At 42.2% G+C, this 12,133-nt stretch overlaps 1 protein-coding gene across 1 annotated transcript in view; it reads left to right on the top strand.

Annotated features, from left to right (window-relative positions):
• LOC132894015 (zinc finger protein ZFP2-like) overlaps positions 1-12,133 on the top strand; it is a 30,529-nt gene that overhangs the window by 1,995 nt on the left and 16,401 nt on the right. Inside the window, exons 2-4 of the mRNA XM_060933201.1 lie at positions 1-30; positions 1,353-1,530; positions 10,718-10,989. The exon at positions 1-30 is cut by the window's left edge and continues 41 nt beyond it. Coding sequence (XP_060789184.1) covers positions 1-30; positions 1,353-1,530; positions 10,718-10,989 — 480 coding nt within the window. The remainder of the gene's footprint in view (positions 31-1,352; positions 1,531-10,717; positions 10,990-12,133) is intronic.

Here is a 12,133-nt window from a genome sequence, read left to right as displayed (position 1 = left end):
AGGAAGTCTGGGGCTCCTGATCCCTCACAGGTAAAGCTTAATAATGATTTGTGTTACAAAAACGTAGGGGTCGACCATAACCTGAGCCGATATTCAACATGTTTATGGTTATCAGAATCTGCACTTAAACTTGTTTCCTTGGCTACAGAAGCCTTTTTTTTTGTGATGTATGTGTATATCTGACAAAACCGTGATCAAACGGGTACACTTCTGTAGTCTGGCCCAGTGTTCTTCCCACAGCATTATTGGATTGCTTGGAATGTGGATGATGCATCAGGTACAACCACCCAACACTTCTGTAATCTGTATTACGGTCGGGCTGATGGGTGATGCTAATGGGCATCACAATGTTGAGCCCAGCGTCGTTATTCCTACCACCCACCTACAAACAATCCACACCAACAGTGGGATGCACCCTGACGCATGCACACTATAATTCTAGTGTCTTTTCTATAACGTAGAAAAAGATATTAATTGCTTGTTCCTCAATTATTACTTATTTGTTGGGATTTCCCTGAGAATCAAGTTTTGTGTTGAAGTAAAGGCTAAAGGGAGTCCTCATACCTCTTTTGAATAATTCCGTGTTAAAATAACCTTAAGTAAGCTCAAACTAAAAGAGGTTTATTTTAGCTTGATGGTGCACAGGGCACCCAAAAATGGACCTCTTTCTTATTAGAGGCTGGAGTGGAGCCCAAATTTTATATGTAATGGAGAGACCTGTATCTGTATAAATACACCGTGGTGTAGTGGTTAGCACTGTCGCCTCACAGCAAGAAGGTCCTGGGTTTGAGCCCAGCGGCCGGCGAGGGCCTTTCTGTGTGGAGTTTACACGGGGAGAACTGTGTCCGCGTGGGTTTCCTCCGGGTGCTCCGGTTTCCCCCACAGTCCAAAGACATGCAGGTTAGGTTAACTGGTGACTCTAAATTGACCGTAGGTGTGAGTGTGAATGGTTGTTTGTCTCTATGTGTCAGCCCTGCGATGATCTAGCGACTTGTCTAGGGCGAACCCCGTCTCTCGCCCATGGTCCGCTGGGATAGGCTCCAGCCCGCCTGCAACCCTGTACAGGATAAGCGGCTACAGATAATGGATGGATGGATGTTGTGAGTAAGAATTGAATTCTTGTCAGTTTTGGAAATATAACAATCAAATTTATGGTGAATTAATATCGGCCCCCAATATTGGTTATCGGTGTCCTTGATTACTAATTATTGATATCTGTATTGGCCCAGAGTAAAACCTATTGGTCGATCCCTAGCATAAACGATGTTTTCAGATTAGTAAACCTTATAAACAGATTTATAAACAGTGTTGATATTTTTTGCTAAATAAGTGTTTTATTATTTGATCCTCAGCTGTGTGAGGACATGAAAACAGAGACTTCAGATGGAGAGACAGCCGAAGCATCAGAAGTCTGTGTGAAGAAGGAAGAGACGCTGGAGCTGAACATCTACAACCATGGAGACGATCTCAACAACCCACCTGAAGGTCTCTCCATTAAAGAGGAAGAGCCTGACAGTAAAGACTACCTCTGTAAGACATCAGGCCACTCTGGAGCTCAGTAACAGTCTAGCTGAATATTCTACCCTACACACTATCTAGTGCACTAAAAGTACAATAGGGGGTCATTTGGGATGTAGCCTCCTGTCTCAGATTTAGTCACCAAATTGTGACCAATTGAATTTGAATTTTATTGAGAAGGTGTCTAGATACCTAGGAGTGAGGGGAAACTAATTAATTTTTTAAACTTTCCTTTAAATACATTCCAGACATAAACAGATGCCGACAATCTGAACAAAAAAGTGTGGAATAACACTCGATGGCTCATGCAGTTATATAAAAACAAGCTATGCCTGGGTGATTTATTTTCATAAAACAGCATGGTCCAAAGTGTCTTATTCCTCTTATACCACAGTGATTTTCCTACAATTACAGTTTTTAATTTATTAATGAATGATACATTGCATTTATTGTTATATTTAATGTTGCTGAATGTCTGTGTTCCTGTTCTCATTTATGTTATAGCAGCTATAAATAGTTATTCTCTCTGTCACGATCCAGCCCGGAACTTCCAAGTCCTGATGGTTGTGTCTGTATTCCATGTGGTCCACTCTGGGTTTCCCTGTTCTCACCTGCTATGCATTCACCATTAGTTACCTCATATAAACGCGGCGTGGGTAACGACTCAACGTGGAAATATACTGGCCGTCACATCAAGTCTCGCTTGCGTCTTTCTCTGTTTAGGTTCTGGGTTTTTTTGACTCTGCACTCTGTTTTTGGATTAAGAGTTTTGCCTGCCATTCTTGGATTTTTGCTCTGGATATATTAACTGTGTTTCCTGAAACTGATCCCAGCCTGTGCTCTCCCTTGCTGAGTCTTCACTACAAAGACTCACCAAGGTACATCTCAGTCCTCTTCTCTGTGATTACTGTAGCTGCTTATTGTGTGCTCGTCTGCACCTGCAACCTTCAGGTGTCTGCCTTCCCTTCTGAGAGCTCTTGTGTAATGCATGTCCTCACCTTTTTAACGTGAAAAGCACACGAGTGGGGAACAGCGGTTCGGGATGTCAAGGCTCCCTGATCAAATTTTAAGGAGTTTTTGGAAGAAATGCAGAAGGTTTTTGACCAATCTCACAAGGGCAGGGGGGCAGCTAGATGGCTAATGGGACTGAAACAAGGAGGTAGACCAGCTCACGATTATGCCATTGAGTTCCGGACTCTGGCCGCGGCAGTGGATTGGGACGCTAGTGCCTTATATGACACCTTTTTTCATGGACTTACCCATGCCATTTTGGATGAGATTGTGCCTCATGACCTTCCTGAAAGCTTGGATGGCCTGGTGGATCTTGCCAGCCGGGTGGATGATCGCTTACAGCTGCGGAGTCGGGGAAGAAGCTGTAGGTTAAAGCCTAGGACTGTCACCCCTTTATCGGATGGTGCCACCTCTGCCAAATCAGAGCCCATGCAATTAGGCAAGACCTGGGTAATGCCGGAGGAGAGAAGGTGCTGTCGTTAGACTAGTTCCTACTTTTACTGTGGACAGTCTGGACATTTTATCTTCCTCTGCTTGTTAAAAGGGGTCTGCCCACCAGTAGCTACAGGGATATGTATGGGTGTCTCAATACATTCTTCCCCTGCAGAGAGGGCAGCCTTTACCGTCAAAGTAGTTTTTCAGAATAAAATTCAATCTGTCAAAGCCCTCATTGACTCTGGGGCAAACCAGAGCTTTATCAAGACTTCCCTGGCAGACATGTTGGGCATCTCCTTCCAGGAATTAGATTTTCCTCTTGTATTCAGATATATTAGGCAGCAAGGGAACAACTGTCAGTTCTTGAAGTTGACGTATTGAAAATGGGGCAGGCAAAAGGATCTGGGCAACTTTGACAAGGGCCCGAGTTCAAAGACATGCAGTTAGGTTAACATGGGGCGGCCTTGGGCTGAAGTGCCCTTGAGCAAGGTACCTAACCCCTAACTACTCCCTGGGTGCTGTAGTATGGCTGCCCACTGCTCTGGGTGTGTGTACATGTGTTCACTGCTTCAGATGGGTTAAATGAAGAGGATGAATCTCACTGTGCTTGAGTGTGCATGTGACATAGGCTTCTTCTTCTTCAAATTGTCATGGCTAAACAACTAGGTCAGAGCATCTCCAAAATGTCAGACCTTCTGGTGTGTTCCTGGTATGCAGTGATTAGTACTTACCAAAAGTGGTTCAAGGAAGGATAACCATTGAACTGGTGACAGGGTCATGGGTGCCCAAGGCTCACGGACATGTGTGGAGAGCGAAAGCCAGCTTGTCTGGTCCAGTCTCACAGAAGAGCTACTGTAGCATAAATTGGTGAAAAAGTTAATGCTGGCTATGATGGGTGTCAGAGCACATGATGCATCACAGCTTGATCGCTGCATATGAGGCTGCGTAGTTGCACACTGGTCAGAATGCCCATGCTGACCCGTGTCCACTGATGAAAGCGCCTACAATGGGCACGTGAGCATCAGAACTGGACAACGGAGCAATGTAAGAAGGTGGCCTGGTCTGCTGAACCATGTTTTCTTTTACATCATGTTGATGGTTGGGTGTTTGTGTGTCACTTAACTGGGGGAAGAGATGGCACCAGGATACACTATAGGAAGAAGGCAAGCCGACGGAGGCAGTGTGATGCTCTGGGCAAGGTTCTGCTGGGAAACCTTGCATCCTGGCATTCATGTGGAAGTTACTTTGAACATACCCCCTACCTAGACATTGTTGCAGACCAAATACACCCTTCATGGCAAATGTATTCCCGAATGGCAGTGGTCTCTTTCAGCAGGATAGTGTGCACTGTCCAACTGCAAAATATGTTCAGGAATGGTTTGAGAAACATGACGGAGATCAAGGTGTTGACTTAGCCTCCAAATTCTCTAGATTTGGACGTGTGACTAAGTGTCCTTATGTATGGATGTCCACGTATCAAGTTTATTGGTATAGCGCTTTTAATAATGGACATTGTCACAAAGGAGCTTTACAGGAAATTAAAGACTTTAAACATATGAGCTAATTTTATCCCTAATAAATTTATTTATCTCTGATGAGCAAGCCTGTGGTGACAGTGGTAAGGGAAAACTCCCTCCGACAACATGAGGAAGAAACGTTGAGAGGAACCAGACTCAAAAGGGAACCAATCCTCATTTGGGTGTTAACAGATTATAAATAACTTTGTGACGATATAGAACAAAGTACAACTGTATAACCAGGAAGTTCTTTATAGTTTTAACATGAAGTATATTTTGTCAAGTTATCAACTGTTCATTGATGGAGACTTGAGTGCAAGACTGTTCATGACAACTGCAGTCCTAAAGTTATCATGACGACTGTAGTCCTCAGCCGTCAGAGCAAAACTGTAAATGTCCGGAGCCATCTTCCAAGTGCAACTTTCGACTGTCCATATGGGGCCATCCTCCACAGGGGCAATGTGATGAGACTCCAGCCAGATGAAGGGCATCAGGATGGATCAGGCAGGTCCAAAGAGCAGGAGAGGTCAGCATCTTGCTGGTGTCTCAGGCTCAACATTGACAGAGGGAAGAGACCGGGGGGGGGCACAGGTTGTGAAGTATGCCCAGTGTCCTGTAATGGTAAAGAACATGAAAGATTTTGCACGGAGTACAAGCATGGACTCTGGCAAGACTAACTATGATAGCATAACTAAAAGGGAGAGCCAGAAGGTAACACGGCCATGAGGGAGCCTTGGGACATAAAGCAGCAGCCACTCCACCATTGACAAACACGAGTGAGAGTGGGGGGGTGACCGCATCCATACATCCCAGTTTACCAAAGCACTCTATGCCTGAGGACTGTCCAAATCTACTTCTTGACCTAATAAAAAAATATATATATATATAACAAAAGGCTTGACTAAACAGATATGTTTTCAGCCGAGACATTACCACTGAGACTGTGTCTGCATCCTGAACACTACTTTGAAGGCTGTTCCATAACTGTGGGGTTTTGTTAAAAAAAAAATCTCCACCCCTTGATGTAGCCTTCACTATATAAGGTACCAATAGATAGCCTGCACCTTTTGATCTAAGTAGGCGTGGCGGGTCATAAAGGACGAGAAGTTCGCTCAGGTACTGTGGTGCAAGACCATTCAGTGCTTTAAAGGTCCATAGTAGTATTTAACGACATGGCATAAAATACTTCAGACATAATGTGTACAATTGTACGCATGAAGTTCCATTACTTACTGTAGGCAAGTGGAAGCTCATTTCTGCAAAATTGTACACAATTGTACACATGGAGGCTCTCAAAATAGCATAGGTCACCATCTGTTGATTACAGCCCGATTTCACATTCCAAAAAGGCAACACCCATGGTGGGAAGGAGCTGCAAAGAGGTAATTTGTCTTTCAAATTTCATATGAGGTATTTTAGTGGACAAGCTAATTTCTACTTATTGTATTAGTCTAAGACCCATAGAGGACGTAAGTCATAGTAATTGATTAAATGCTTCAGAATTCTTTAGAAGATAATTTTTTTCAAAATTGGTGTGTACAATTGTACACACTGTGACTCAGCTCTGTCAGTATTCAGTACGTTTTGAATCATTTGGAAGTAGTTTTACCATGGCGATGCTGTTTTCTTGATACTTCAGTTCAGTTTATGACTTGGTCTGTCTACAAACTAGTAATATCCACAATGTAGGCCTGTTATTGAGGAGATAACCGGGGTACTGGTCTATGATGTGCTGAAAAATGAATCGTGGACCTTTCAACTTTTAAAAATGTTTTTTTTTCCCAGGAAAATAGGTTGTTGGTTTTTTTTTCTTTTCTCCTTCCCAGGGCAACAGTTTACTGTGGAGGATGTTCAAGCTATCCTAGATAACTGACATTGAGTTATCTGGTTCTGAAGATGATGATGAGCCCTATGCACCCAATATTGACAGTGATGTTGAAAACAACTCTGATGATGAAAATGATGTCGAAACAAGCCCCAGCACATCAGCAGCAACAGGACAAGGGCAACAACAGATGAGCGTTGAAATAAAGTGGCATTCTTTGAATAAAAAACCATTTGATCCTGGCAATATAACCTGGACTGGGAACTTTTAATCTGGGGCACCCACTGGAGACTCCTGCGAGATATTTCAAGTATTTCAAACCAGAAATTTTCAAAACTTTTGCAGAGCAACATGTACTATTCGCAGGCCAGAGGTAGAACCTTGAGGACTACTGCAAATGAAATACGAAAGTTCTTTGGTGTATCAATCATCATGGCAAATCTGTGCTTTCCACGCATTCGTATGTTCTGGCAACAGTCAACCAGAGTTGACAGGATTGCTACTGCAGTGCCTGTGAACATGTATTTCCAGCTCTGTACAAATCTGCACATAAATGCTGCTCAAGGACCTGATGCTCAAAATCGGAACAAATTCTGGAAGGTGCAACCTGTCGTGGATGTAGTCCAAAATCGCTGTCTCAAGCTACCTCATGAGGAATACATCTCTGTAGATGAACAAATGATACCATTCACAGGGCAAGTTCCAGCCAAGCAGTTCATCAAGAGTAAGCCCAATCCAGTCGGAGTCAAAAACTTTGTGATCTGTGGTATCTCTGGAAGGGCCCTGGATTTTTAACTTTTACCAAGGAAAAGGGACCGGGGTTCTAACATGTAGGACTTGGTGCATCAGTGGTGTTTAGACTCTCAGAAACCATACCAAGACAAATGAACTACGAAGTTTATTTTGATAACTACTTTACTGGCATGCCACTAATCAAAGAACTACAACCCCGATTCCAAAAAAGTTGGGACAAAGTACAAATTGTAAATAAAAATGGATTGCAATAATTAACAAATCTCAAAAACTGATATTGTATTCACAATAGAACATAGACAACATATCAAATGTCAAAAGTGAGACATTTTGAAATTTCATGCCAAATATTGGCTCATTTAAAATTTCATGACAGCAACACATCTCAAAAAAGTTGGGACAGGGGCAATAAGAGGCTGGAAAAGTTAAAGGTACAAAAAAGGAACAGCTGGAGGACCAAACTGCAACTCATTAGGTCAATTGGCAATAGGTCATTAACATGACTGGGTATAAAAAGAGCATCTTGGAGTGGCAGCGGCTCTCAGAAGTAAAGATGGGAAGAGGATCACCAATCCCCCTAATTCTGCGCTGACAAATAGTGGAGCAATATCAGAAAGGAGTTCGACAGTGTAAAATTGCAAAGAGTTTGAACACATCATCATCTACAGTGCATAATATCAAAAGATTCAGAGAATCTGGAAGAATCTCTGTGCATAAGGGTCAAGGCCGGAAAACCATACTGGGTGCCTGTGATCTTCGGGCCCTTAGATGGCACTGCATCACATACAGGCATGCTTCTGTATTGGAAATCACAAAATGGGCTCAGGAATATTTCCAGAGAACATTATCTGTGAACACAACTCACCGTGCCATCTGCCGTTGCCAGCTAAAACTCTATAGTTCAAAGAAGAAGCCGTATCTAAACATGATCGAGAAGCGCAGACGTCTTCTCTGGGCCAAGGCTCATTTAAAATGGACTGTGGCAAAGTGGAAAACTGTTCTGTGATCAGACGAATCAAAATTTGAAGTTCTTTATGGAAATCAGGGACGCCATGTCATTCGGACTAAAGAGGAGAAGGACGACCCAAGTTATCATCAGCGCTCAGTTCAGAAGCCTGCATCTCTGATGGTATGGGGTTGCATTAGTGCGTGTAACATGGGCAGCTTACACATCTGGAAAGACACCATCAATGCTGAAAGGTATATCCAGGTTCTAGAGCAACATATGCTCCCATCCAGACGACGTCTCTTTCAGGGAAGACCTTGCATTTTCCAACATGACAATGCCAAACCACATACTGCATCAATTACAGCATCATGGCTGTGTAGAAGAAGGGTCCGGGTACTGAACTGGCCAGCCTGCATTCCAGATCTTTCACCCATAGAAAACATTTGGCGCATCATAAAACGGAAGATACGACAAAAAAGACCTAAGACAGTTGAGCAACTAGAATCCTACATTAGACAAGAATGGGTTAACATTCCTGTCCCTAAACTTGAGCAACTTGTCTCCTCAGTCCCCAGACGTTTACAGACTGTTGTAAAGAGAAAAGGGGATGTCTCACAGTGGGAAACATGGCCTTGTCCCAACTTTTTTGAGATGTGTTGTTGTCATGAAATTTAAAATCACCTAATTTTTCTCTTTAAATGATACGTTTTCTCAGTTTAAACATTTGATATGTCATCTATGTTCTATTCTGAATAAAATATGGAATTTTGAAACTTCCACATCATTGCATTCCGTTTTTATTTACAATTTGTACTTTGTCCCAACTTTTTTGGAATTGGGGTTGTAAAAGCAAGGGGGATACATTCCCTTGGCGTTGTCAAAGGTGATCATTTGATGATGATGATGATGCCCTTTATTGTCACTAGTCACATGTACCAGCGAAATTAGCCGTCAACCTGTCCGTACATATACAACATACAATTGACATCGGGTAGACAGGACAGGAAGACAGGAATAAAAAGAAAACACAGCATGAGGAGAAATAAGGAAAAAAAAGAACACCCCCACACTATGCTCCTGTCAGGAGTACAGTGTGGGAACATTTAAAAAAAACCTTGCATAAGCACAACTACAACACAGGTACACTTTAAACACAGGACTTGAGGGGGGGGAGTAAGGGGGGGGAGGTAATCCAGTGCAAGCAAGCAGCCGTCTGCTCCTGCAGCCATGAAGGTGCTGGTCGCGCACCCGCTTGTCACACTGGGGGTAAAAATGGCGACCGCGGAGAGTTAGAGAGGAATGCGAGGAATGAGAATGTCTCCCAGCAGTGACCTTCTGGGGGAAATGTTTTCTCAGCAACGGCCTAAAACCAGGCCGGTGCTGTCTCAGGGCGCCGAATGTCGATAAGATATGAATTGTTTGGTCTTTCCAGACGCAGTCTTTACACGTCCTCACCGCTTGTCCATATCTGTCCATTCTATTCAAATTCAAATTGATCTCCGAAAAACGTATTCCTTGCAAAGCTGGAAGCTGCTCCGAGATAACAGCCATTTTGTGGTTAAAGTTTTGAATGTCCACAGTTCGAGTGCCAACAGCTTTGCCCACCACTCCAATATCGGGCAGCTTTGTGGGGGTTTGAACAGCTGTCACCGTTGTCTGATTTCCTTGATATACCAGGGCAATGCCTAATCCAATCAGCAAAAGTCCTGTAATCATGGTTCCGAATAGGTAGATATCTTCAGTGTCCTCCACAGAAAGAATCGCCAGGCACACGACCCGCCACCGCTCCCACGCGCCCATCGTGTAACCAGCCGCAAACATTCCGGCAAGACAAATGGGTTCCCCCGAACCCAAGACTGTGTCAATTTCGTTAGGAGACCAATTTATCAATTCCATGCTTTTTTTAGTTTAGAAAGTAATGCAGGAAGAGTCTCTTCAAAAGCAGACGAGACAAAACATAAAAGCACAAGCAGGGAAAAAAGGAGGGAGAGGGAGAGCAGAAAAATGCGACCGCCTTCCGTGGAAGCATGGAGAAAAAAAAAAGTGATGGGGTGCCAAATAAAAACTCACCAAGACCTTAAAAAGGAGGGGCATGGCTCAATGGACAGCAAAGTATCTAATGAAGGTGACATTTGTTTGGTGCGCTGGCTTGACAATGGAGCTGTAACCATAGCTTCCAGCTTTGTTGGTGTTGAAGAGAAAGGCCAGGTTCGGCGTTGGAGTGAGAGTTAAAAAAAAAAAAGAGTACATCATGGTTGACATGCCAAAGTGTATCCAAGTGTACAATGATTACATGAGTGGCATTGACGAGCTGGATTTTCTCATCTCCTTGTACAGAATAAAGGCAAAAACTAGAAAGTGGCCAGTTAGTGATATTTCAGTGATATATCTGGTAGGGTTTTTTTTTCTTTCTTCCTCCTCTTTCAAGTCCAAACTGCTTAAAAATGGTTTTGTAACCATTTATTAGATAATAATAGTAATATTGGATCATTTTGCTCAATAAATAAATGACCAAGTATAACATTTTATTTGTTGAATTGGGTTCTGTTTATCTTCTACTTTTAGGACTTGTGTTAAAAATCTGCTGATATTTATCTCACATTTATGCAAAATTATAGAAAATTTCTAAATGGTTAACAAACTTTCAAGCACCGCTGTACATACACATTTGGACATAATTCCTTCCCGTTTCGTTTTCTCTGCTCCCAGACTGTGAAGTTTGCAAAACCTTCTTCTTCAACAAGTGTGAGCTTCATGGATTTCCCCTCTTCATCCCTGATACTCCTGTTCCCATGGGAGTCCCTGACCGAGCCAGGAAAACTCTTCCTCCTGGACTAGAGATTCGGAAGTCTGGTATTCCTGGTGCAGGCCTGGGAGTGTTTAATAAGGGGGAGACGGTTCCAGTAGGTGCGCACTTCGGACCTTACCAGGGAAGGTTGATAGATGGAGAGGAATCCATGAGCAGTGGATACTCCTGGGTGGTGAGTTTATTATATATTTGCTTATTATAAAGATTGCATAGGACTTTTTTTTTAAGCAAAAAAAGTCACCCCTGGATGAAGGTAGCTCCAAATAATATAAATTTCTTCTTGCCAATGATATATGGAGACACTTCGAACCCACTTTCAGGTCCATTAAACTGTATATAACTTAGTGGTACTTGTACAGTTTACTCAACTCTTTCCAGAGGAATTTTTTTTTAATGATTAAAAAGTCTTGACTTTTGAGGACGGTTATCTAAAAGATTTCATGTAAATTAATAATTTTAGTTTGTTTACAAAAGTCTGTAAACGGCAAAGCTTTTCTGATTCTTACAGGGTCCCATTAGGTTTGTCCTCACTGAACAGCTAGCCTTGTGTCTTAATTTGCTATATTTCAAGTCATATTAATATGAAACAACTGGGTCATTAATATGAATGAGCTGAGTTTCATTTGTGTGTAATTTAAATAAATTAAATTTGATGGCATAATCTGTGTTTAAATTTCCAGTCACTCATGACCATTATGTTTTAATGCTCATCAGTCAAAATCAAATCTACACAAGTTCATTTTTACAAATAATGTGAATTTTCATGAATACCAAATTTCTTTAAGATAAACCTTTTGAATCTTTTCAGACACAACACCGTTTGATTTGAGATAAGTAACGTTAACTTTACAGTATTCACTGTCGTTAACAACTAGTCCAAACACAGTTTTAACATTTTTTCAACGTAAGAAAGTAAACAGAGGATGTCAATACAGAAGTTATCACTGATAATGTTTATGGAAATTGAGCTTAGTTAGGGAATGTGTCTCTGACTCTTGTGTCCTTGCTTTAAAAAGCGCACTGTTGAATTTGTAGAGTTTTAACCTGTAAACCTTTCCGATTCAGAAACATGAATGCTGCTAACACATTCAGTAGCATATTTTTGTTGTTCAAAATATGATTGCATGTTATTTCAGCAAGTTCTGAGATGAGATTCTTTGTAAAGTCAGTTTATTAGGGCCCGAGCCCGAATGGGCGAAGGCCCTATTGTTCTTGTAAGAGTTCACTATTCTTCTTCTTCTTCTTCCGTCTTCTTCTTCTTCTTTATTTTTCTCCGCTGTTGGGCCATTTTCGGGGCACTTGCCATGGGCGAAAAC

This window comes from Neoarius graeffei, chromosome 11 (assembly GCF_027579695.1).
Source record: "Neoarius graeffei isolate fNeoGra1 chromosome 11, fNeoGra1.pri, whole genome shotgun sequence".
Lineage (NCBI taxonomy): Eukaryota > Metazoa > Chordata > Actinopteri > Siluriformes > Ariidae > Neoarius > Neoarius graeffei.
The sequence above is the reverse complement of the archived record's forward strand: the minus strand, read 5'-3'. Positions and strand labels throughout refer to the sequence as shown.